The following is a 26,867-nucleotide window of genomic DNA, read 5'->3' on the forward strand; positions in this document are numbered from 1 at the left end:
GAACTAAGCAGCTCCCATCTTTCCTAGCCATGCTTGCTGGGGCTGATGAGAGCTGTAGTTCATCTGGAGGGCCAAAGGTTACCTATCCCTGTCTTAAAGAGTGTCTCATTTTTCCTACTTTTATCTGAAGAACTGAAGACTTCAGCAAAACAGACCTATAAGCAAAAGACTTTCTACAGGTTAATGTTCCACTTTTTTTAAAAAAAGGGGGAAAAAAAGGTATGCTGGAACAGCTACCTGCCATCTAGACCTTTGTGAACAGGCAGGCAAAGAAAACCATCAATGATGACAGGACGTGAAACACCAAAGAACTCCACCTAACAGAAGAAAAACAACACCCCGTAACCCCTGATAAATTAAGCAAGTTCTTGCAAATTCACTAAAATGAAAAAGAAAAGAAAAATCCAAAGTGCACCCATGCCAAAAACTGTGGCCAGTTATAAGGTAAAAGCTAGTGTTCTTTCAAATCATTCCTGTTTAGGTTAACAGCTTTGTCAGTATAAGATGGTGCTATTCCTCCAGAGGACAAAGAATAAAAAAACCCCCACGTGATATGAGATCATGGAGATGTGGCCACCACCTCTCCCAGAGAGCCAGAGCGGACAGGCTGCCTTATTGTTGAACGGCTTTCATGAAATGAGTTTTAACCACAAACTGGTATAAATGCTTTGGCAAGGTGGGGTGTGTTCCTTTCAGAAAGGCCTGCATTTCTCTGCTGGTGGTTCAAGCTTAATGAAGAACATATATGCAAAGTAACAGCTCTCACATTGCTTCAAATTCATCAATGCGCTGCTTCGTATTGCCTTGCCGGATCTGTCGAAGAGTCTTGTATTTATCGCGGCCGGCTTTAACGTTCTCCGCATGAAGGACATCGTTCTGGGTCTTCTTGGTGTCGTCTCTGGCTTGGGCCAGCTCGGAACTCAGGGCCTGTTGAACAAAAGCATTGCCGATTTAAACACTGCCAGTTCTGTCAAGTTCAACATTTCATTTGCGGTAAAATTTTCCAACCAAACAGCCAGAATGTACACATACATAAAACAAAGGGGTATACGTGTGCAAAAGGGGAGATGATATATTCTTGCTCCTTTAGTGGACTATTTTCAGTAAATTCAACTTAAAACAAGGTTTGGAATATTTTTTTCTGGAGAACAGTTATCAGTCTCACATGTATAGCTCCTCAATCACATATTCTTAGAAAGAATTACAATAGAAGGGGACATAACGTGGTACAGAGAAGCAGACATATTGTATTAACTTTTGCGTTCACTATTTGCCAGATTCACTGTTCAGACCAACCTATGATACAGCAAAACATAGGCAGGTTAAGATTTTTTTTATTTTTAAAAATTACATTGGATTTAGTGAACATTCTGTTAGTGCAAAGATTTCTACTTGCACAACAAAGCATTCCCTCCCCGCATCCTCCTGTGTGCCCCGAAATCTATTCTAGAAGTTTCCCATATCATCTGCACAAATTTGGGAAGGGAGACTGCAAAGGGAGGAGGGGGGGAGTCTTGTTACAGAAGTAGAAATCCTTGCTCTGATGGGACACCTTACTTGACTACCCATCATGCTCTACTAAACTAACTTATTTACCTATCAGATGAAGGAATCATCTGCTTCTGTATGGATTTATCCTTCAGAATGATGATTTGTACAACAGCATTGCCAGGAAACTCACTTACTGGTTCTGATTGCCTTCCAAAGTAAATGGTGTCTCTTCATGCATTATTAAAGGGGCCTAAAGGCCGCTGGAAAGGAAGCTCAGCAGAATGGCCCCCTCCAAGAGCTTCAATTAAGATGGAATCTGATCTTAGCTTTCAAAATGCTGTGTTAACTAGCTTAATGCTCAAAATCCAAAGAGAATAAAAGCAACATTTGCGCTCTGTGGTATGAATTTCCTTGCTTGTGTTGGGCATTATGAGCATTTTGTTATTTTCACGTGGGGCTGCAGTACCTAGTTCCAAAACAAAATTTGTAAAGCAGCACAAGAGACAAACCGAACGAAACTCTTCTCCCGACTGCATTTTCCAAAATACAGGCCACATCACAAAAATATGTTCGGAAGGAGACTGTCTAGATGTGTGGAGGGATATATTATGAATTTTTGCAAAGCAGTATGTACTGTGCCCAGGGCCCACGTAACCAAATGACTTCCTCTGCAAGTTGAGCAGGAACGTCCCCTCACACCCACACCAAGATGGGATCAATAAGAGTCAAAAGCTTTGCAGGGGACTACTGTGCAAAGCAAGGCTGAGCATGCTCAAAGCAAGGCTGAGCTTTTTGGTTTGTGGCCTGTTATATGCCTCTGTAATCCTTCATTACCTGGAGCTGTTTCTTTACACGTTCATTCTTCTGTGTTTCTGTTACACGCTCTTCCTCGCTCCTGTGATTCACAACGCCATCAGAAGCCAATTCAGCGCTGGCCTCTGCATTATTCTCATCCTGTTCATCATGTTCATTTTCCGTGGGAGGAATTACAGGGGGAGGCGGAGGAGGTGGCGGCGGAGGAGGAGCAGACATCACAGTCTTCAGCTCTTCTTTGGTCTTCTCCAGATCTTCTTGGGCTGCAAAGGCCTAAAAGGTAGTAATGAGGATTAGTTAACACTTATGCTCCACAAACAACCAAAATCTCCCAGCCTTATACTTTAATGAGATTGGTGTCAATGAGATTGAACCAACTTAGCCTGTCATTCCTTTAACATGTTTACGGGCCACAGAATATATGCTTAAAATTACTTTGAAAGTCTCAAGAGCAGAACAGAAGTCAACTCAAGCAGCTCCAAACATCTTTCTGAATACGAAGTCAGCTGCAGTCAACTAATACAAAGGAACTGTGATACATCCCTAGACCCCAAGTACTCATTAAAATGATTAGCCCAAACAGCAATTTCAGAAGACTCTTAACAGCTTTCCCTGTCTCTAGGAGAAAAGTAGGATACCTATTTAGGATGAGATTTCAGAAAAACATAAGAAGTAGGTACAGATAAGCTCATGAAGACATTTGTTTCCCTCCTGGGGTTGGATGAATCTATATTCCATCAAGTCAATCTGCCCTCTAGCCAGAGATAAGTAGAAAGCACAGGACATATGCAAGTCCAAGTATTGCTCTCATCTCACATTGGGGCAAGGAGTATTGTAAGCTTGCAGAAGATTTTAAAAAGCATTTTCCAGCAGAGAATTTGACACCTGATGCTGGGAAATGCCTTGTTCTCAGCTCCGGCATACAGTTCAGAATGCTTTGCCCATTCACAAATCCCAGCTTTAGTACATTAAAAATAATTACTTTGTGCTGCCATTCTGAAGCTTCTTCTTCTTTCTTCTTCTTGGCCTCCTCCAAAAGTGCAATCTTAGCTGTGAATTCTGCAAGTTCTGCTGCCTAGGAAGTAAGAAGAAAAAGTTATTAGCTCTAGGGCAACAACATGTATTGGTCTGCATTAAAGATGAAGCTGTAAAGAAATCTTAGTCACCTTTTCATAAGCTTCGTATAATGAACAGGCAACTGTTCAAAAATGAAATAGCTAGACAAATAAGAAAATAACCAAACTATAAAGCCACTTAATATTCCCTTAATACTGACCAGTTAATTCACAAATAGCAATATAATAAAAATAAATTTTAAAAAATGAGCCTGGTTATCATGTGACTCCAAAACCTGGGGAAAAAGAGTCATGAGGGCATCCTTTGGAGAAAGTATTTCATAAGGATAGTGCCACCATTTGAATGGTGGTGGTATAAGGAATGTCTGAACTTAATATTAACAAGATGGTAGAATGGATCCAGAGACATGTAATGGAGTTGCTGGAAACAGTTCCTCAGTCCCGTCCCGTCCCCCACAACCTGGTTGGAGAGGTTCCCCTAGAGTCAGGGTACTTTGCCAAAAGTGGTGGGCTATAAGCAAGAGGGGTTGAGGGGATCCCCAAAATCAGAGAGGCAACCTTGGTGAGTGGAGAGAAGTCAGCTTCTACCCGCCCTGTTACGTGTGCTTTGGTTTGGATGCAACCTAGTGGATTGTTGACTCAAAATGCAACATACACCTTTCTCTCCCCACAGCACAGTACATAACTATACGGGGAGATAAAGTACATGCATCTACCTTTTTTGTACTTAGATGACATCATGCAATTATGAACCTGCATGGTTTTCTTAATACCGTTTCCTCTTTGGATGTCACAATTTTAACAAACTCCTTGAAAACAATACATCCTAACATAATCAGGCACATGTAACATCTTACCAGCTGCTCCTGATTTTTCATTTGGTCAGCAGCCTGTTTCGCCAGAGCAGCTTTTGCCTCTTCTGCAGCTCTCCGATCCTTTTCCAGGCGCTCTGCTTCCTCTTTTGCTTTCTTCCTCTCCTGATCCAGCTCTAGGGCTCTTCTCGTCTGCTCTTCCAATTCTATGCAGAAGTTCAGAAGAGATCAGATGAACTAAAAGGCAGCCAGACTGTGTTACACCGAGTCAACAGAGTGGTACCTCAGGTTAAATACTTAATTCGTTCCGGAGGTCCGTTCTTAACATGAAACTGTTCTTAACCTGAAGCACCACTTTAGCTAATGGGGCCTCCTGTTGCTGCCGTGCCGCTGGCGCACGATTTCTGTTCTCATCCTGAAGCAAAGTTCTTAACCCGAGGTCCTATTTCTGGGTTAACGGAGTCTGTAACCTGAAGCGTATGTAACCTGAAGGTACCACTGTAACCCGAGGTACCACTGTAAAACTAAATATTTCCAACGCTGAATATTAAAGAGTTCTCTGTTATTTTTCTAAGAGCAAGAATAGAAGGTCTCAATTGCTTTCAATGGAGATTGCCTAGGACAAGGATAGGAAACCTTTTTGACCCAGTGGGCAGATCTTCATCTTAAACCCCATGGATCAGCTCTGAGAGGCAGTTCGGGTTTGGGGGAGGTAGTAACCAAGCAGGAATGAATTCCCCAGTCATAAACCAATGAAGAGAGGAGTTCAATCCTGATTTCTGCCAAGTTCAACAGACCTAGGATTAGTTGGTCTTTAAGGTGCTACTGGAAGGAATTTTTTTATTTTGTTTAGACCTAGGATTATATGTCTTCCAACTTGTTTTACACTGCAACTCATACACAGAATTATAGAATCATCAAATTGTAAAGTTGGAAGGTACCCCGGGGGTAATCTAGTCCAACCCCCTGCAATGCAGGAATCTCAACTAAAACATACATGTAAAATGGCCATCCAACACATCAGATTATAATCTAATGTCAATTTTACACTGTACAGTGGTACCTCTACTTGTGTTCACCTCCGGTTACGTATCCTTCAGGATACGTACACAGCAAACCTGGAAGTATTCTTCCAGGTTTCACTGCGCACATATGCGCAGAAGCGGCACCTCCGGTTGCAGAAACCTCAGGACCCGACCGGAGCTCCGGAACAGATCCCGTCTGCAACTGGAGGTACCACTGTAATGGAATATTCCAATGTTTTCTCCACTTGACCGTGTTGGCAGGAACTTACTCTTGTGAAAGGATGCAAAAGGATGCATTTCACTTAATATTTTTTATAGATATTCAAGAGAAGAGAGCAGTACTTTACTGCCCAGACTGCAAAAAGAACTGGCTCTCATACAAATCCACTAACGGTCAAAACTGTTCACATTTTTCTCAGGAGGAATTATAAAAGCATCAGGTATAAAAGCCAAAGAAAGCTCAAATGCAAGCCAGTTTCCCAAATACATGGCAGCAGTGATAGCTGAGTAGGCATACAAACCATAGCAGTAAGGACGAAAGCTCAGAGAACATGCTTTGCACACAAGAAGGTCCCTGGGTCAATCCCAGGCAAATGAAGCAGATGATAAGGCCTCTTTCTGGGATACTGGAGTGCCATTATCAGTCAAAATACAGAGTACTAGACTAAATGAACAGTTAGTCTGGCGTGAAAAAAGTTGCTTCTCATATTTCTGTCAAGGTTTTCAAAAACACTTCCCATTCTCAGGCACCTGTGTCTAATTTTAAAGGCCCTAGAATTGCACATGCTTCTGGAAAAAAAGCTTTAAGATATTTGGGGTTTTCCTCATTTACATTTTTTGGGGAGATTTAAGTTTTTTGTAATCTTCCCAAGTGTTCTGACTTGCACTGTGCAAAGTATAAGCCTTAGGCACTCAGATCCCCTCCCTGATCTGGTTTGGGCACATCCATAGTATGCATTTGGCTTTTGTGGGTGAGTTCTTTGGGTTCCCAGGTGCATTCACTACATCATTTATTTGTTGCAGCAAACTGCAGTTCTCACAGAGCACCCAGTATGGGAATTACTGCCTTCAGTGTCTTAATGCAAACTATTAAAAGAGATGAAAGAACATTAAAATGTTAGGAACTGCAAGAAGTCACTCCATTCAATAGCTGTGCTATGATTCAGAAAGTCAAGCACAAAACAAGTAATTGGCTGCGCTAGAGAAATCTATGCAAAATCCTGCAAAAGCTATTATGTTTAATGATATAAAGACTTTAACCTTAAAGAGCAGAAACACGTCTGAAGTAAATCCAATTTAACTGTACTTTTCTAGCAGACTGTAAAATAGAGCGCCTCACTATGGAAGTGGGTTTATATCTATTACATTTTTTGCATGCTTCTTCCCTTCATTTCCTTTATCTGTTTTTCCTGACAGAGCCAACAGCTAGTTCTGAAACTAAAGCTTACTGCACACCTAGTGGCAGAATATAAATGATTTACCACTACATAACTGAATTTGATTTTAATCTAAGCTGCTATTTCTTATAAAGTGACGGTCCGCAATAAGGTTTAGACATTGCAAATTTGTACTCTTCACAATGTCACATAAGGTCTGTGTGCCACTGTCCATAAATTGCACTCAAGCAAAAAGGAACAAAAGGAAAAAGGGACACAACAATGTACAGGTAACTCGCAACTTACGTTCACTTAAGTTGCATGCATTCAGCTTTATGTGCTTGCTAATGGTTTTTTTTGGGGGGGGCAGACATCCAGGAAAAAAAGACTTTGGCAATCCCACCTGCCATTGAACCCAATGTGTCTTGACTATACATGGTTTTGGCTTCATAAAATCACGTATTTTGAGAGTTGCCTGAAGTTTAAAATATGATGTAAGTTAAATTAGTTAAACTAGCTGCTAACTTCCTTACATGATGTGATAAGCAATGTAACATAATAAACCTAACAGACACACAAACTTAATATTTATTGAAGAAAATAGATGTGATGAACATGCTCACCTTTTTGGGCCTTCATTGTCTGTTCTTCAATTTGTCGTAGCCGTTCCATCAACTCTTCCTTTTCACGCTCTATTCTTTCCTTCTCTTTTTCTGCTATTTCCCTTTTCCTTTTCTCATTTTCTAGTTGTGCCCTAAATTAAATAAATGCCAGCATCAACATAGCAGAGGAGGAAGTGATTTTCATTCTGAGTTTACAGTGGATCCATCAAAATCCATTTACCCAAACATGCCAAATTTATTCTCACAATAAAAGTCACAACATGATATGCTAGGTGGAAGCCCTGCAGCAATAATAATAATAAAAATAAAAGGTTTGTTCTGGCAGATGATCTCAAAGTTGTATCCTAAGTGTCTAAAAAAAACAAGGTGAAAGCTGGAATGAAACAAAATAGGCAAACAATCTAGCTAAAGATCAGCATCAAGTAGGGGAAGATGGTGCTTCTAAACTGCAGGCTTCTCATGAGCCTCTGGTTGGCCACTGTGAGTACATAATGCTGGACTAGAGGAGTCACTGGTCTGATCCACCAGGGAGCTTATGTTCTACACGTCAATCAAGTACCTACAAAACTTCAATCTATCAGGTAGTAACCCACAGGATAACACAATATTAGGTACTTCACAAAACAATTTAAAAGACAACAAACAAACTGACCCAAAACTGTGACGCTTAAGTATCTGCTCCTCACCTCTACCTAGACTCTTTGCACACTGGCAGTATATAGTAGCTAACTCATGGTAACATCCAAGTGGCAATTACATATTTGTCTGCATTCACTAACAGCAGCTGCAGTGTTACTATTTAGTTTACTTAGTGCAAATCTTCTGAAATCACTGTGGAAACATGTGGTAAACATGCCAGTACATGCCGCTTGTTTTTCCCCAAAGCATCAGTACTCTAGCAGAGTCCAATTAAGCAGGCAGCCTGCTGTCAGTACACTTTGCTGGAGGACAAATCCAATTGTGACACAAAGCTGGATAAGGACATGAGCTTTCCTAGACACTACCCAGGGCTAAAGAAAACCAGGGGTTTTGACAAACACCCTTTCTTTCTCTCTATATAATTCATGAAACCAATTTGTCATTGCTTAGAACTGGTGTGCATCCATGTGTAAAGTACGATACCAAGACAACAACAGTTTCCACTACTGGCACTGATTTAATAGGTAATATCTGTTTTTAGAGAATTCTGTCCATGAGGGCAAAAATAGAACTTAATACTTTTTCCTCCCTAAGTCTACCTCTAGGTCACATGTGCTAGAGTGTTTTTGTTTGTCTGTCTGAAGTTATGAATGACAAAAGAATTCCAACTACTGTTCATACCCAGTTGTCAACATCATACCTCTCCATCTGTTTTTGGTGTTTTTCTTCCCTAGCCTGGGCCTTCATCTGTTGAACTTCAATTGTATCTGGCTTTCTCCTCCTCATGTACAGCTCGTGATTTCCCATACACAGTGCCAATATCCGCTTATTAATTCTCAGACGTGGTGCATAAAACACAAAATCCTAATAAAAAAATTAAGTTATTGAAATCCCATTTATGTTCCAGGAACACATGCTTGTTAGGAATATGGACACTCTTAGCTTCTTCTTAATGAGATTCTAACTTCTTAAATAGATAGCGTAACACTTTCACTTCCAATGAAGCAATCTTTGGGACTAGTCATTAGCTGTTCCAGAACCGATCAATAAATTACTTGGAATTAGGTGTGATCAGTGAAAGAACTGACACCAAAGCATTAAGAATGATTAAATCCCAACGAAAGAGGGAAAAACTCTAAAAGGTTCTTTGAACTTGGTGACTGTAACAGGCTGGCAGAGGAAACTCAAACAGGATTTTGAAAGTTATGTACTTTGGAGGCAGGGAAAAGAAAATTCCAGGCATGGATTAGCTCCAACCCTACAGCGAACAATTAAACAATGTAAGTGAGAAATTCCAACACAAATATTAGCAAAAATTACATTAGTTAAACAAGAAACTACTCTCCAAACTTTGGAGAGTTAAGAGCTAGAGAGGAAGGGATTACAGATGTGTCCTATATAGATAGTTCAGGTCTAAAAAAGGAATTAAAAATATTTACTCACAGGAGCCTTTTTGTCGATGGGTTTTATCACAAACTTTTTGTCATTAAATGAAATATTTCTGATTTCACTCCAAGGAAAGCCGATCTTGGGAGTCAACCTTTAGCAAACACAAAAGAATCCTTAGTCACACACACTTTGTGAACAACCACAGTAAAACAAACTTAAGTTATAGGGTGAAAGGACAGTGTGCAATTCTATCTACCTCTGTTCAACAGGCAGGACCACTCATTTAACAGGTTTTTCTCTACCCACAATAACATCTACAGCTCAGTTTCCGAAGAGCACACAATTAAAAACAATGTACATCGAACTCTATTAAGGAGGATGATCCATGAACAGTTCTTCAGGAATACTGAAACAGTTTTAATATTACTTACTTATCATCATGTTCATAAATATTTAAACCCAAAGCATCGACACCAAGCCATAATTCAGTTCCCTTTTTGTTCTTTATTTCAAAATAGTTGACTCCATACATTTCCAAATCTTGTGCAATTTTGAGGTACTCCATCATAGAATCCTCCCTGATCAATGAAAAGAACATAATTGAAAACCAGATAAAATGCAAACTTCTATAGTCACTGTATAGGCAGAAGTAGTAAGGATCATGCGCCCAATCTTACCAATTGTATCCTTAACTAAGTCTGAAGTGGGTTAACTGTGCACTTTCATCCATTGATTCCAATCGGATTTACAGCCCAATTCTATACATTATAATTTGGATGTCCCACCAATTTCAATGGGACATACCCCCAAGTATATGCAGATAGAACTGTAGCCCTAACAGAGGCCGATTACTACATAATAGATTGGACCCACTGTGCTTTTATTTATATTTTTATGATAGATTTAAAACAGAAGCAGGGAAAAGTAGCAAAAAGTTAAGCTAGTTATGTACAGAAGTAAGCTAAAACAGCTCTTTGGAGTAATATGTTTCAGTTACCAGCACTTCTTCTGTCTGTAGGATATATTAATTAATTAATTAATTAAAAGCAAGCTAAATTCAAAAGAGACGGGCTAACTATACCGGGGAACTTACCTTAACATCCCTCTGTGCTCTTCATGCCAGTTTTGTATTCTTTCTTCCCACTGCTCTTTTGTCAATTTATGCTGTTCCAAAACGCTGTTAAAATAAAGAATAATCATGAAAAGAGTACCCTACTATTTATTTTATTTTTACACAAAAGTTACAATCAGCGGCACCTTTCTAGATTTAAATTTATTTTTATTTAACAAAATTTATACACCACTTGATTGTAGCAAAACCTCTACGCGATTTAAAAGAAGTAAATTCGAATATGTTGCAATACTCTGCCCTTTCCCTGTATTCACAGCCTGCAGGGAAGCTTACAACTATTAAAAAACAGTTAAGTAAATTAAAATACTAAACTGAAGACCACAATGAAACAAAACTAATTATAAACAGCAACAGTAAACAAGAACAATGTGTGTAGCACCAATTGTATTCAACTCCTTAAAAAATGCCAACAAATTTCAACAACAAAAGAAATCATAAACTCTGTGCTTAAGGTGTGAATGCTAGAATGGGGCTTGCCCATCTGACAACTGGCTTGGCAGGACTTTGACTTATGCTACTAGTCAAGCTAGTTAAGAAAATCAGGTAGTATCTAACTAGTGCAACAAGTTCCATTATTGTGAGGAGATTCAGCTGTGCAATGGAATTTCCCTGCTCTCTCCTCTCTCTGTACACCCCATAAATCTGCTCGGGATTGCCAGAAGAACCCCAGGAACATATTTAGAGGCCACACAGGGAGATGAGAAGAAGGGGAATATCCACTGCTCAGCCAACATTCCTTGCAGTAGCAGAAGTTAGTTGGATACTGCCCACATTTTCTGGGATGGAGATGCATATTTTTAAATTTCCAAATTGAAGACCAATGGTGTAGGCCACTAGACAAGCTTTCATATTAAAGTTATATGCTGTTCCCATAGAATCTGCCAGACTTTTGATGCACGATATAAGTTTCTTACCGCTGGGGAAGAAGTCTGTCATTGGCCAAATATCCTAGCTTATGTATCTCTTTATTGTAATCTCCATACTTGGCTTGAACAGCATAAGAAGCTAGCAGAACAGCAGTTTCAGGAGGACAATAGATTTCATCATTTAAGATGGCTTCTTTTACTTGCAGAAAAAACAGTCTCTGGGTTATTTCTTGAATCAACTCTTCAGACACATCCTCAGGAAAAAACTTTGCCCTGAATTTGAACTGAAGAGGATTTTCTTTCCTTACATCTTGCTGTGTTACCTGAAAAGGAGTTTGCAGAAGGGTAAAGAGAATATGAGAGTATTGGGAAAGCAATCTAGTCACCAGTTGTTACATACTGTAATTCAACTCTAGGAAGCACAACATTGAAGGACTTGTGATTCACACAGACATCTAAATAATTAATTGTGAATTAGGAAAACATGACAGCTTTCAGAGGCTACATAAAGCCATTTAAAGTCCTTATTGTATCCCTGTGTTACTCCAATTTTCATTATACAAATTCAGTTCTGAAGACCTACACAGCAGGCTGATTTAGGAAAATCAACCTTGCATTCAAAGATGTACACAACATAGCAGTGGTTTTAAAAGTTTATCCGCAAAAAGTCTCTTGCACAGGATTGCCAGATATTGATGAGCTAATGAGCATCATGTACACCAGATTTCTCAAGTAAAGTGCACTAATTGATATCTGGCAAGCTTCCGTGTGTGTGTGTGTGTGTGTATGTGTGTGCATCTGAGGTTTACCAAGAACTGCACAAAAAGATTTTTTAAATCCTAATGCTTGATAACAATGCAAGAAAAGGAATAATAGTTGCAGTATATATTCAATTGGTCTGCTTTTTCATAAATAGCACATCAGGATTTCCCATTCCACTAACCCCCCCCCCAAAAAAAGACAATCAGTGGGTTCTCGGTTTAAACTTTTCCTTTAAAAAAAACTATGGCAAACTTTGGGGTTCTTCCAAACTAGTGGATGCCTCCCATCCTGTTTTTCTCAGTAGAGTGCTCATCTTTAGAGGGGAGCAAGGGGGAATGTCCCCCCCACACCTAATGAGCTATCACCTCACATTTCTCTGCTTTCATTTAAAAAGAGCAACTTGTACCTGGCATGTGATAAAATGTACTGGAGCTATTCTTATTTTCTGTGAGAAACCAGCCAGTTTGCCCCTCCCTCTATTAAAAAAATCCTGCAGAAGCCCCTGCACAGGGCTGCAATCCTGTCAGCACTAACCAGTTATGTTTGCATTAGAATAATTTGTAACGTATGAGAGAAGAATGTCAAACCCTTCTCTTACCATTTTTGCTGCACCCCATCTCAAGTGCCTCAAAAGAACTAATGAGTTGAAAGACAAAAACAACTAGAATTATTGCCTTAGAGCAAAGTAGAAAGAACTCAGAGAACCTGAACAGACGTTATTCTACCTGGCTTCAAACACACCCACAGGAGATCCCTGTCCAAACTCTGTTTCCACCCTCAGCTCCTCTCACTGCAGGGAGAAATATTTGATTAAACTGATCCCACACTTATTAGAACATAGCTCTTCCAGATTGCAGAGAGACACATCAGGCAGATGTGAAGCTGCACCAATGTAAGACCCTCTCTGATAAATTCCCAGGGTCAGTCTCAGCAAGATTAAGATCTGAATGAAAACATTTCTACAGGAGACAAAGAAAGCGGGTTCTATAACTTATCCACTTCCAATGTATTCCATGCAGTGTTCGAAACTCCCATTGTTCTAGGCACATTTTGTGACAGGGAATTTCATTAGCATGAGCTGTTTCTGAGCTGTGGGCGCAGGACTGCACCTAAGATTTCAAATTAAAACTGCAGAGTAGAAGGAAAGGAGGATCTTTTTCTGCCTCCCCACTTCCAGCTACTCTCTGAAGACTGGTGAAGAGACCCTCTTAAGAATATTATTAGCGGGGTGGGCAGGGGAAGGACTAGACCATGTGAAAAATGAATGTAATATTTTAGCTGCAGTTCATTCATTTTCAGCTTTGTATTCTTGTTATAAAAAGTGTGCCTAGACATTCCTTTGTTGTGTCCATAACCTAGGTTTCAGGTGCCATTTAGCTCTAAGCGTTCATATCTCAGTTTCTAACACTGATTCCCTGTTGTGCATCATCACAAATATTAATACCACCCTATGGGAAACAAATCCAGAAACCTCTTAAGATTTCAAGTATGAACTAAATTCTCCATATAAACAGAAAAAAATGGATCAATCAGTTTAGAAATGTAATCGTTCAGAGCAGGGCTTCTTTATAGTTTATAGCTGGCCACCATAAAAAGAAAGAAAAGAAAATGGGCATCTGACTTTCATTTTTTTCTTCAGTAGAATAAGGATTTTTAGTGATTGAACTGATGTACTCTGTGAAGGCCATTTTACAAGTCAAGCTAATCTTGATATGATTATCTTGACTTGTAAGATGGTCTTCACAGAGTACATCAGTTCAATCACTAAAAATCCTTATTCTACTGAAGAAAAAATAGAAAAAATAAATCTAAACTGAAGATGTCAAATTGGTCAACTAACATCACAGGACATACATGCATCTTTATTCTAAATGAAAGTGAAATCTAAACTAGAATACTTTTTTAAACACCACCTACCATTCCTTCATTGCAAATTGAATTATTTTAAATAAAACAAATTATACATTACCTTTTTGTTCAACTTCAACCAAGTTGAGTATCCTTTGCTGTCTACATACTGTAGTCCAAAAAACCAAACTTCCCGTAGGCCAACTGTTTTTACAACCTTAAAAAAGAAGAATGCCATCAATACTAGTCACATAAAGCTTCATGATTAACCCTTCAACGGGGGGGGGGGGGGAGAGTGGTAGTAAGCTCTGCCACAGCTAAATAAGCAAATGGCTGGCCAACTTCACAGCAATATGGTTCTTAAAGGGCAAGAATGACCACAGCAGTAAGCCATTTTGTTGCAGATAGCAACAGCAAGTGCTGGTTAAAATGTGACTCCCAACTTCCCATTGTAAAAGCCTGCCATGTCTAAACCAGGACACTAGTACCTACAGGTGCAGCATTATCAGCCAAGGATCCATGACTAGCTGTACAATAAGTGTAAGTCACAGTTTGCTATGTCATGTTTGAATCAGCCCATAGTAAGACGATTACCTGATCAAAAAGCTGTTTTCCTGTTGTGTTGGGCTGGATAGCAAACTCCAGCTCTGCATCCATTGTGGTGACTCTTACATTAATCTGCATAGAATAAGAAGGTATTAAGTCTAAATAGAATTTCATGCTTTGATCAGCATTACCGTGCCAAATTATAAACTGACACAACATCTTACACATTCCATGTAACTAAACAAAAAGTTAAACAACCAAACTAAGAACTGGTAAGAATGAAAAGTTTTTTAAAAAACAACACAGAGTTTTGTGACCTTTGCCAGGAGTTAAAAATTGCAACCTGATATGCGACAATTAAATTCCATTGTCACGAGGAAACTTACTGTATCTGTTTGATCTATCCAAACTCATTCTAAAGGATAACCCCAACTCTTTCAGATTTGTAATGAACATCCTCTGTGGCATGAGTCACTAACTCAGCTCTCGTAGGCACAAATGTATCCAATCAAAAGCTTCCTTGCTACCTGCAGGTTGCTCACCCCTCCCACCACTGAAATTAAGCTTGAAAGAAGCTTTAATTGTAGACAATAAACTAGATTGCTGTATCATAATATCATGTGGGATATTAACCCTGGTACTCCAACAAGCACTGAACACAAAATCTTATGCTTGGAAGAGTTTAAAAATTGTGAATAATATCTCTGTTTTGCATTCTGAGGGATTAATTTCCAGCCAATTTTAATCTCTTAAGTGATAGATGGCAGCCCAAGAAAGTATCTGGAAAAAGATGCTTAGATTTTAAAGATAACTTTAAAAAAAGGACATTCTATGCCTTGAAAAACAGGCAAATACACAAGCCATGCATTTTAGTTAAAATGGCAATTCAGTGAATGAGATAAAATAGTAAGGATAATGGAGTGGTAAATGACTAGAGAGAAGTGGCACAGTCCACGTTCGCTGCACTCCAGGATTAGCTTGCCTCAGAGTTAGCTGAGAATGATGACTTGCTTTCTAGGAGCAGAAGTCAAAGAAGCTTGCTTTAAACAGATCATTTGTGTTGTACAAAGAGCGTCAAGGTTCTGCCCCCATTGTAAATTAGATGCCTTTGTCTCTAATGATCTAGCAGGGTGCATGTATGCACTGTACGTACATTGTCTCTTTGAACTATGACAACATGTTGGGGGTTTTGAAGCCCAGCCTCCAATATGGTTCTCAGTTGTTGTTATCGGAATAGGTTTCCTTCAGGGACAACCACAGAAATGTCATACTTAATTTAGCAGACTAGCATAAGCTTTGTAAGCTGACTGTCTTTCCCGACAGAATGTCTCACAACAGTAATGAGGATATAAATATTTTGTTCTATTCTGACAGGAGCATAGGAATTTCTTGCTGACCTTATAATACCCAGCAGTATTGCTACCAGGACCCAAAGACACCTTTTATTGTGCATACCTCAGAGCCTTCATGGTTTTAACTACAACCCTATGTATCAGAGGCCATAGGCTGCATTCAAAAGTCAGTGGTAGGGCACAGAAAAGCCCTACTGTGCTCTCCCATTCTGAACTCTTTACAGAAGCATTGCTGTTTCTAACACATTTGGAGCATAGACCTATGACAAAAACTTTTTCATGTGCTAAGCTAATATACATATATAGATTCAAATTTAGACAAATGTTCAGAGGGGGGTGGAAATAAAACTGGCAGTCAGGGCTTACAGCTATGAGGTGTCAACAGTATTTTCTGGGCCCAGTACACTGCACCTGCAACCTACTAAAATTGAGCAACTGCCTCTGTGCAAATTAAGACAGTGAGTGGCTGTGGATCTCACTTAGCACTTCACTCACCCCACTGAGCCCCGCCTCTGTTATGCCCCATTACACCCCCGTTCTGCCCTCTTCCATGTCCAAAAGGACCCGCGTGTCAGAGATCGTGTGTCAATTGGACGCACCTAAAATAGTCACCGCCTGTAGTTAATATACACCAAGGGTCACCAATGCAGTACCCACAAGCACCGTGGCTTGTGTTGATCTCCCTTGGCAACCCTGGGCAGGGGGCCCCTAGACACCGAGCTTTCATTTTAAAATAATAATAGTAAGCATCTAGACCTCCTAAAAAGAAGGTTACGAAACAGAATGTGCACATATCCTTATAAGTAATCTATATTAAATGAGGTAGGCTAGCTGCTCCCTTCTGTAAGTGAAGTAAGAAATTCAAAAAGGAAAGCCCTTTCTAGCATGAAATAGTTAAGCCGAAAACTCCCCAATGACTATATTCTCTAATTTTGTTTTATGTAATGCCCACCAGGACAGCTATTTTGTGTTATCACATGCCTCTGGGCCAGTCATTCTGTGACTAGTGCCAACAGCATGCTCTCAAAATTCAAAATGTGCCCACCGATACAAAAAGATTCGACAACTGCAGGAACCATAGTTAAAGCTGAGGTATCTGACAGATGATCACTTAAACCTTGGTTCATTGTGTCACAGAAAAGTTAAAAGCAACAACAAGAGCAGCTGAACCTTGAGAGTGGTTTGAATTCTTTGTCACCCTTCACTTGGGGCTCTGTAGCTTTGGAACGCTGATGACTCCTTAACCATAGTTAAGAGGTGGGATGTATTCAAACATAACAATAAGTTGCTGTTAAATTTAACTAAGGTTTATAACACAATTACAAACCTTGATTAATGAGTGTCCTTTAACCATAGTTAATAAACCATATTTAAACTGCTAGCCTGAGACATAACTCTTACTCATTGCTTAATAAACCATAGTTATGTGTTAATCAGGCCAATGATTTTCCCATGAACACTTGTGTGCTAATATTTATAACACGAAATAATCTTTCATATTTGGCACTATTACTTTCTAGTGCAATTCATTTTATCAAAGAGTGATATTTTGCCTTCAGGATTCATAAGAAATCCTAGATTAACTGATGCATTTAATTGTTGGCTTACATTAATTGCAATGCATTTTGATATAAACACTTATCTAATGTGAACAAGTAACATAGTATTTGGAAACAGATGCACTGCTAAAGCTGAAAAGGATTTTTAATTTTAATAACTGGGTTGTTTGACTTAATTAGCATGTATTAAGGAGAATGTGAACTCATTTTAAATGCATGCATTCCAGAAGGCACTGTGCGCTTTAAATATTCTTTTTGTGTATGGTTGAGACTCAAACGGAAATGATTAACATACCAGACAAAACACAAAATGCAGGCACGTGGTAGGACATTTAGATTCTGAACATTCTGCTTTGAATTAGTACAGAAAAGTTATATACTGAATAGTACAAGCCTTTGGAAAATGCAGAAGTACTTATTTAATTTATAGTGACAGGTAAGATTGAGCCCTTCAAGCCTCAATCCTGATACTCCTTTAATAGCAATAGAAACATTATTTGTCAATAATTACAAATGTACTTGAATGTAGAATGAAAGAAAATGCTGCTGCTATTATTACTTGCTTGCTTTTTGTGGGTTTGTCAGTGTACAGTGGTACCTCGGGTTAAGTACTTAATTTGTTCCGGAGGTCCGTTCTTAACCTGAAACTGTTCTTAACCTGAAGCACCACTTTAGCTAATGGGGCCTCCTGCTGCTGCCACACTGCTGGAACACGATTTCTGTTCTCATCCTGAAGCAAAGTTCTTAACCCGAGGTACTATTTCTGGGTTAGCGGAGTCTGTAACCTGAAGCATATGTAACCTAAAGCGTATGTAACCCGAGGTACCACTGTATTTCTAAAATGAAAGGTTTGGGCTCTATGCCACTCTGGATATCACACTGACTTCACTTCATTTCCTAAACCTGGAAGATATTCTCCCTAATGTCAGATATAAGAGGCTGATTATGATTACTCTGGTGTGATGTACTTGGCACTTGAACAGAGATTATTACTTCACATTTTCGAAACTGAGCCATGAATTACAGGGTACATTCTTATGTACACTGGCTCAAATGAAACACATCATTTTTGTCTATTAATTTAATACTTTGATCTTTTAATTTAGAGAAGAGTTGTTATTTTAATCTAGAGAAAAATTGTTTTAGATTATAAAAACTTAAATTAACTGGGAGGAAACCGAATGCAACTGAAAGCAAGACCTCCTCACATTTTTAACATATTGATGTGTTTAGGTGTTATTGTTTTTTACAATGGATGTGTAGGTGTAATCAATACATGAATCAAAAAACTGATGTTATGTGGTATGCTTAATTTTTAAACAAGAGGCATGGAGTTACTCTTGTCTGAAAATTATTGTGATGAAAACAGCAAGGTTAAAAACTGCAGCCCTGCCAAGTCAGAATGTTAGCAATCACCACTGCCTACAGTACAAAGTTAACCTGCTCTTGCTTCTTGTCCCACCTACCACTGGCATGGGCCCCCTCCCTGAATGGTTGACCACAAGGGAATACAACGCTCAGGCCAAAAGAGATTCCCCACTCCAGCTCTAAATGATGCTAGGAAGGAAAGCAGATCAGGAAAAGATTGTATCTTATGCAGGCACACACAACCTGTAAAAGATTATCAAATGTGCAGCTGTTACAACCCACCATACTCATGAAAGCTGCACACTTCATTGCACTCTGGCAGTGCTACTAGTGTTACTCTCTAAGTTACGCATTTTCTGCAGTAATCTTCATCAGAGATCCATGCATCATCACTACAGTTCATCGGGTTGAATACAAGTCTTTCTAAACTAGCTCACTATATTTGGATATACGCTTAAATAAGGAAAACAAAACAAGACTGTACTCTACACAACAGCAAGACTCCTTTATAGCTACAGATTAGAACAAAGGTGCCTTTATGGCACCCAGACAATAATATTGTTCAACTGCCTTTTAAATATATAGAAAATGAAGCTGCAGTCAGAATGGGTTATTCAAGGCCATAGGCATGGAAGAATATTATCAAACCAGACTTGCACGTAAGCAAACGTAGAAACAAAAAATAGGTATCAGAAACAATGCCAAGAAGCAGCACTCATAGGAAGTAGTTGCAATATACCAAGTAGTTTTTCATCAGATTACATAGTGTGGTATTAAAATAAGTTTTACATGGGGCAGACATATTAAAGTAAATGAGTGTGACTAAGTTAGTACTGTATACCTAGTGAAATTAATGGACCTAAGTAAGATTTAATTGACCACCACCCCACAGCTACAGAAAATTATGTCTCAATAAATAATAATTTCCCCTCTCACACATACACAAATCTTGACCAAGAGCTAATCATTTAGAAAACCAAACAAAACATACACAGATCCTTGCATCATTAAGTTCAGTGCCTTCTCGCAGGCTTCCCATAGTCATCTGGTTTGTGACTGCATGTTTAGCATGGTAAAGAGGAGACTGAGAGGAGCTATGATAGCTCTTCTCCTATATCTATAGGGTTTGTCACATGGAAGATGGAGCAAACTTGTTTTCTCCTGCTCCAGAAGCTAGGACCTAAACCAATGGATTCAAGTTTCAAGAAAGGAGATTCCGATTAAACATCAAGAAGAACTTTCTGACAGTAAGAGCTGTTCGACCATGGAACAGATTCCCACAAGAGGTAGTGGACTCTTCTTCCATGGAGCTTTTTAAGTAGAGGTTGGGCAGCCATCTGTCATGTATGATCTAGCTGAGATTCCTGCATTGTAGCAGGTTGGAGTGGATACCTTCAGGGTACCTTCCAATTCTACAATTCTATGATTACAGCCTCCCTTTGGAAGTCTCCTATGTTTCTATATATCAACTGAGAGAAAAGATATCAGCAGCAGTAATTAATAATAATTATTAGCAGGGCTTTTTTTCACCCGGAACTCACTGGAGCTGAGTTCTAGCACTTCTCAGGTGGGTGCCATTGCCATTACAGTCATACCTCATGTTACGTTTGCTTCATGTTACGTTTTTTCAGGTTGCGTCCTGCGGAGACCCGGAAGTACTGGAAAGGGTTACTTCCAGGTTTCGCTGCTCACGCATGCGCAGTAATGCTAAATCGCGCAAGCGCCAAATCGCGCCGAGCACCTGCGCAGATATGGCGCTTCAGGTTGCGGGCTTTTCACGTTGTGAATGGACCTCCGGAATGGATCCCGTTTGCAACCAGAGGTACCACTATATAATAGAACAAGGGAGGTGTTCATTGTGAGTTCCGACACCTCTTTTTCTAGAAAAATACCACTGATTATTACCTTACAAAAACATCTGCTACGAGTAGCAGACAACACAATGAGCTGAAAGCCAATCAAGTACAAGAAATAGATTACTTACTGGTTTCGGCATTTTCCCCCCTTTTCTGTGTTTCTGGTTCAGTTAAATCATCTGCTGTACCACAATCTTTGTACTTTTCTGTTGAAACAAAGTAATTATTTATAACTACATGTAGTTCACATTTCACTAATAAGATAAGTGGCCCATTAATACTATAAATGTTCAATATGCTGTTAAGTACATACATATGCATCTGCTTTGCATAGCTACATTGATTTTACATGGAAGGAGCAGAACTAATTGGTGCATGAAAATTTCAGAAGACTGTGCTTAATTAGACATGTACAAAGAGAAAATTCTAGTCTTTACAGTTGGCACTTGGTCCTAACATTTTGCTTGTGAGCACCAAAACAAAAAACATTATTATTTATTTGTTTGAAGCTGGACAGATCCACGTAAAGATTACTGGAAGGCTACTGGAAGAATTCTATGGTATTTCAGGAAATCTACACTATATACTTATTACTTAAGTATAATAGCATTTATTTAGAACATTTATATGTCATCTTTCAGTTTTGAAAATCACACAGGGAGCTTCCAAATTAATGTTAATAAAAACGAAACAAATCCAATACCAAACACTTTGACAGCCACTATGCCAGACAGGCTATAGAAGCAGATTTCTTCCCCCACCACACCCATCCCAACCCCAGTCTTAGCTGTATTAAAAGTGATGGGAATAAACTGTTGAGTTAGTGCATCATCATATTCAAGTGTCTATATCCAGCTTGGACAATATGCCTTGCTCTACCTCAGCCTTCCACAACCTAATGTCTGCAAGATGCTTTGATCTACAACTCCCATTATTCCTACCCAATGGCCATGCTGACGGGGGTGCTGATGGTCACTATAGACCAACACATCAGGAGGGCACCAGGTTGGGGGAAGATTGACCTACATTATATGTATTCAGTCCACTACACTGTGGTGTCTTACATTGTGGATGTAAGACTGCAGCATCTTATAATCAAGGCAGAAAATCCATTCCTCTGCCCTTGAACTCTTCATCAGCCATCATTTTACAAACTACAGAAAATGCTATTTTTAATAGACATTTCCACATAATGTTTGCCAAAAGCCTATTATTTATAAAAGATAACCTTTTCGTGTCTGTTGAATCTGTTTTTATCTTACATATTCATGAGCATGGGAAAGCTAATAAATTGTTTTAGTATTATTATTTCTTAAAGTTATTAATCACTTTTTTGTCATGGCAACTCAAAGCGACATACAATATCTTAAGCAAAAAAACCACATACCTACAATAAACACAACATTAAAAAATGGATGTTGCACTGCCTGCCATAAAAATGACAATCAATGTTAGAAACTGAGATATAAAAGCTAGGAACCAAATGGCACATTTTTGTTATGGTCACCACAATATGTCTATGTTTTATCGTGTTTTTAATATTCTGTTAGGAACCACCCAATGTAGGGAGTATAAATAATAAAATTATTGTTATTATTATTTTTATAGGTGCTTTAAAAAAAACACCAAGATGGGGGATCTAGCTGAAGATGCACTGGAAAAGCAGTCTAGAAGAGATGTGACTGCAGTTTCATTCTAGCAAAAGGAAAAAAACCAAACCTCTTTTACTCAATCAGAGGGGGTAGTTTGTCAAAACCTGTATTTTAAAAACTTGAGAACAACTTTATGTAGAGAATTTATTTGGTTCTTTTTGCAATTTGTGGTATTTGGAGGATTGCAACTACCCCAAACAACTTGGTATCATCAGCAAACTTTGCTAACTTGTCTCCAGGAAGGACTAGAAAGATGCTCTGTCTCATGCTACAGACTTGGGTTCAAAAAGCAGATAACACACATCCAGTAAATCTCACTCACTGTCACAAATGGGCAGGATCAGAACCAAGAACTAGACCAAAATGGTTTTCTTCTCTATTTTAGTATTTATTCTACTTACACTCCTGCCTTCATACCAAATATGCAATCCGATACACAAAATCAAACTTCAGAATGGCCAGGTACACAGGAAGGGAACCCTTGCCCGCAATTTCCCCCCCTTTTTGTCTTAAGGGTGTGTATAAACCTCTGGCCAATGCCTGCCTGTAGGATGGTCTACTGTACAAAGGTCAGACTCACATCCATTGCTGCATCCACTTTCAGCTCTCTGGCTAAACCTACCACAGGAATGCAGCTCTCACCTTCCCCCCCCCCATGTCCCCCTCAAAGCAGCTCTCAGGTTGAAAAAGGTTCTCCAAACCAGCTTCAGATTGATAAAGTACTTCACAAAAGGCTCATTAAAATCTGTTACATAATATAAAATTATAAACCAGGTTCTGTTTATGAATGAAGAAGGTTAAGCATATAAAGACTGCATCACTTGGCTACTCAGCAAATTAGCGCTGGTAGCTCATTTTCTTCAATTCCTTACTCTGGACTCGTACAAGCTATGTTTTCTTAACCAGAATATGAAAAATATTTTATATTCCCAATTTTACCTCAATTTTCTGAACTTTAAACCCAAAAAAGTACCGTATTTGCTGGCAAAAGTAAATGTGCCATCAAATCTAATGCACACCTTAATTTTTGCAACATAATATGACCAAAAAAAGGTGAGCATTAGATTTGAGTAAATACGGTATGTAGAAGAAAAATTGTTAAGACCTTCGACAGAGGCACCACATGCAAAGTGCCCTGAAGAAACCTTTATTACATTGACAAGGATCAGCTTTCTGCAAACAAAATCACTGCCTGACAGACTTTTAGAATACTTTGAGTATGTCTACCTGGGCCTTTGAAATCCAATATGTCTACTTTAAGATCCACCCTTATTCTTTTTACTGTTCTTCTGTTATTTGTTTTAGCTGTTTTTAATATCCTGTTGTTAAATTGCTGTAACTTGCCCTGGGACCTCACAGTGAAGGGCAGGCAAGAAGTATAATAAATAACATGGGACCAGGAGTAGTCTTGTAAACGTGACTATAAGACTGCTACAAAGCTTTGAAGTTCCTCACCAAAGATGCCTTTGTAAACTTCAGAGCAAAGGCAGGAAAAATCAGACAATGGAGTGAAGCAAGCACTGGGGTCTCCCAGGAAGCACTGGAACTGGTGCTATTTAACACATTCATAAGCTATTTGAAAACAGAGATTTATAGGTGAAAACAAATAACTCAGGACAGTGAAGACCAAGCAGTCAGTGAGGAACTCCAAAACAATCTCTTCAAGCTGGGTGAATGGGCAACAAAATAGCAAAACAATTTGTAAAGTGAGGTGAACTGGGGTAAAATACACTAACCACATAAATACTAATGGGATCTGAACTGGGGTCTTCACAAATAAATCAAGGTAAGTATCAACAGCAGTTGAAGGGGCTGGGGGGGGCATGATACAGGAGGAAAGGGTTTAAACTCCATGCTTACTTACCAATCCTTACACTCCTCCCAACTGCTATTTAAATAACAAAAAGCAAGCGCACTATATAGTAAAGGTAAAGGGACCCCTGACCATTAGGTCCAGTCGTGGCCGACTCTGGGGTTGCGGCGCTCATCACGCTTTATTGCCGAGGGAGCCGGCGTACAGCTTCCGGGTCATGTGGCCAGCATGACTAAGCCACTTCTGGCGAACCAGAGCAGCGCACGGAAATGCCGTTTACCTTCCCGCCGGAGCGGTACCTATTTATCTACTTGCACTTTGACGTGCTTTCGGACTGCTAGGTTGGCAGGAGCAGGGACCAAGCAACAGGAGCTCATCCCGTTGCGGGGATTCGAACCGCCAACCTTCTGATCGGCAAGTCCTAGGCTCTGTGGTTTAACCCACAGTGCCACCATATCATCTACTTTGGCCCATGATCTGATCCAGTACTGATGCTCACTTGTTCTTAATAAGGGAATTGTAGTCTTAAAGCTCTGCAGCACTGCAAGCATAGAGGCTGCATATATCCCGCTGAAGTCAAAGGGACTTAGGAAGCCTATGTGGAGAATTACAGCCAAAGTTCTCAAGCCTTAACTTTTAACTTTAATTACTTTGTTCATAAGCTTACCACCATAAGGGAGATTTGCATAAAACACTGACCCAAATAACTCACAATACAATTATTGTGCTTGTTATGTAAATCAATACATTAAAAAGCCAAAAAACACGAAAAAGTAGATTTGTTTTCAACAATGGACAGCATCAGTCTCTGGATCAGTTTCATATGATGTCATTATTTGTCTATTATGGGTGCTTTTATCATGAACACATGATTGGCGCATGGGTGAGCTATACTGTGGCTAAAATTCTGTTTGTGTTGGATTTTGCAGAACTTTTGCATTTAAATACTTTTAAAATGCTTCATCATCCCCACTTCAATCTGGAATACTTTCAAGTTCTCCAGATTCTTGGTCTACTGGCAGCTAGCTGAGGTCTGATTCTAGGATCCAAATTTCAACTTGTACAGGGAAGAATGGGAAGAATAAGGGGGGGGGGGCAAAGGAGGGCATATGGAGCCTGGTGGTCATTTCTGACTCTGCAGCGCTCCAGCAGTCACCATTTCCTTCAGCTGCTGCATGCTTCTATGGACTTTCCCCCTCCTCCTGAAACGGTGACAGGCAAGGGGTTGGGTAGAAGTTTGGCAGCTGCCGACATGAGGAACGTGTTAAAAATGTACTCGTCCCCGTTCGCAACAAGTAGCTGAGCCGCATGACAGAAGAAGCTTCAAGTTCAATCCCCATTTCCGCCCCATCTCTTCTATTCTCTCCCCAATAATACCGACCACTATTACTACACATGCGGGGGGGGGGGGCCGACGACGACGACGATGACGACACTCGATTCTTCTAGTACAGCAATTTGCTAAACAAGCTTAACTGGGAAATAAGCCCCGCAAATAATTCCAACAGAGCTTCCTTACAAGCAGATGTGCATTAAGCCTGGGGTGTTAAAAGACTTGCAGCCCGATCCCACAACCGACTTCCGAGATGCAACTTTCTCCCCAGCTCCGGATTGTACAGCCTGCCCTTAAGCCAAGCATATCCAACCGAAATTAATTCCACGCAAACGTGCTTAAGTTCAGGTTGTTCGGTTGCAACCCTCAAGCCAGCGCTAAGTAGGCAGGGATCGTAAACCCTATTGAGATTGCGTGCGTTTGTGGGAGCGGGAGGTTACTACAGAGTAAACACGCTCCGGGCTGCTGCCGTTAGAGCCCCCGCTCTGCCTGCCCTTTCCCTTTTTTTTTGCTAACAAAGGAAATAAATCAGCAGCAGCGAAGGTGGTCTTGTAAAATGCCCTTAGTTGGAAATGTAAACATTAGAGGCAGCCTGCAGCATATGACAATAACCGTGTGTGTGTACATACGCACACGCGCGCATATATATGCATATAAAGACATATACATGTATACACATATACACACACTTATATATAACAAGTTACAGATAGGTAGCCGTGTTGGTCTGCCATAGTCAAAACAAAACAAATTCCTTCCAGTAGCACCTTAAAGACCAACTAAGTCAGTTCTTGGTATACCAAGAACTGACTTAGTTGGTCTTTAAGGTGCTACTGGAAGGAATTTGTTTTTTTATATATATATATATAACAATTACGCCTTCCCGGACCAGTGACCCTCTCACACCAGCCCTTCCTTCCTTCCTTCCTTCCTTCCTCAGGGGCTGAGGGGAGCGGGCGGGTGGAGAAGAAAAAGGCGGAGAAGCGGAGAGGGGGTCGGGAGTCCCCACGGAAGGAAATACCTTTGGGGGGCGGGGAGTGAGTTAGATCACCGTCGGGTGGGGGGGGGGGACGAGAGAGAGACGAGGAATAATCGCTGCTGAGGGGGGCGAAGGGAAGCGAAGAGTTGCTCTCTCCCTCAGATACATACATAAACAGTATTTCGGAACTACAATCCCCACCGCCCACATCCCCGTTAAGCTTGCGCAGGAGCCGCTAGTGCGCGCCGGGGGGGGGGTGAGGGTGGAGGGGGCGTCTTCCCTCAGCTTCTGCCCCCAGGTGTGAGGCGTGAAGATGAAGCGAGGGAGCGCGAGAGGGAAAGGGCGAGGCCTGGCAAAGCAGCACCGCCGGGGTCGGCCGAAAAGTAGCCCGCTTTTCTCCCTCACCTGGCGGCGGCGGAGGCTGGGGCAGCCCGGGGGCGGCGAGCTCTTCGCTTTCCTCTTCCTCCTCTTCTCTGCTTCCAGGAAAGAGGATTGGGTCCCAAGCGGCGGGGCCGGAGGGGGGAGACGGGGAGCCACACACGCACCACCACCACGAC

At 40.2% G+C, this 26,867-nt stretch overlaps 1 protein-coding gene across 2 annotated transcripts; it reads right to left on the reverse strand.

Annotated features, from left to right (window-relative positions):
* Positions 1-207: 207 nt before the first annotated feature.
* Positions 208-26,867, reverse strand: RDX (radixin). 2 transcript variants are annotated; one of them, XM_081860466.1, is made up of 14 exons: positions 26,716-26,867; positions 20,662-20,739; positions 14,447-14,530; positions 13,974-14,069; positions 11,291-11,565; positions 10,338-10,421; positions 9,676-9,822; positions 9,299-9,395; positions 8,556-8,719; positions 7,217-7,347; positions 4,238-4,398; positions 3,287-3,379; positions 2,326-2,577; positions 208-927 (listed from the first exon to the last, which is right to left on the reverse strand). In XM_081860466.1, exons 2-14 carry the CDS (start codon positions 20,671-20,673, stop codon positions 763-765), a joined length of 1,761 nt encoding a protein of 586 aa, XP_081716592.1. In that variant the 5' UTR covers positions 20,674-20,739; positions 26,716-26,867; the 3' UTR covers positions 208-762. The 2 variants fall into 2 exon arrangements, with proteins under 2 accessions (XP_081716592.1, XP_081716593.1); XM_081860467.1 differs by lacking the exons at positions 13,974-14,069; positions 14,447-14,530; positions 20,662-20,739; positions 26,716-26,867 and adding an exon at positions 12,603-12,620.

The sequence above is a fragment of the Podarcis erhardii genome (assembly GCF_964252035.2).
Source record: "Podarcis erhardii genome assembly, chromosome: 4".
Lineage (NCBI taxonomy): Eukaryota > Metazoa > Chordata > Lepidosauria > Squamata > Lacertidae > Podarcis > Podarcis erhardii.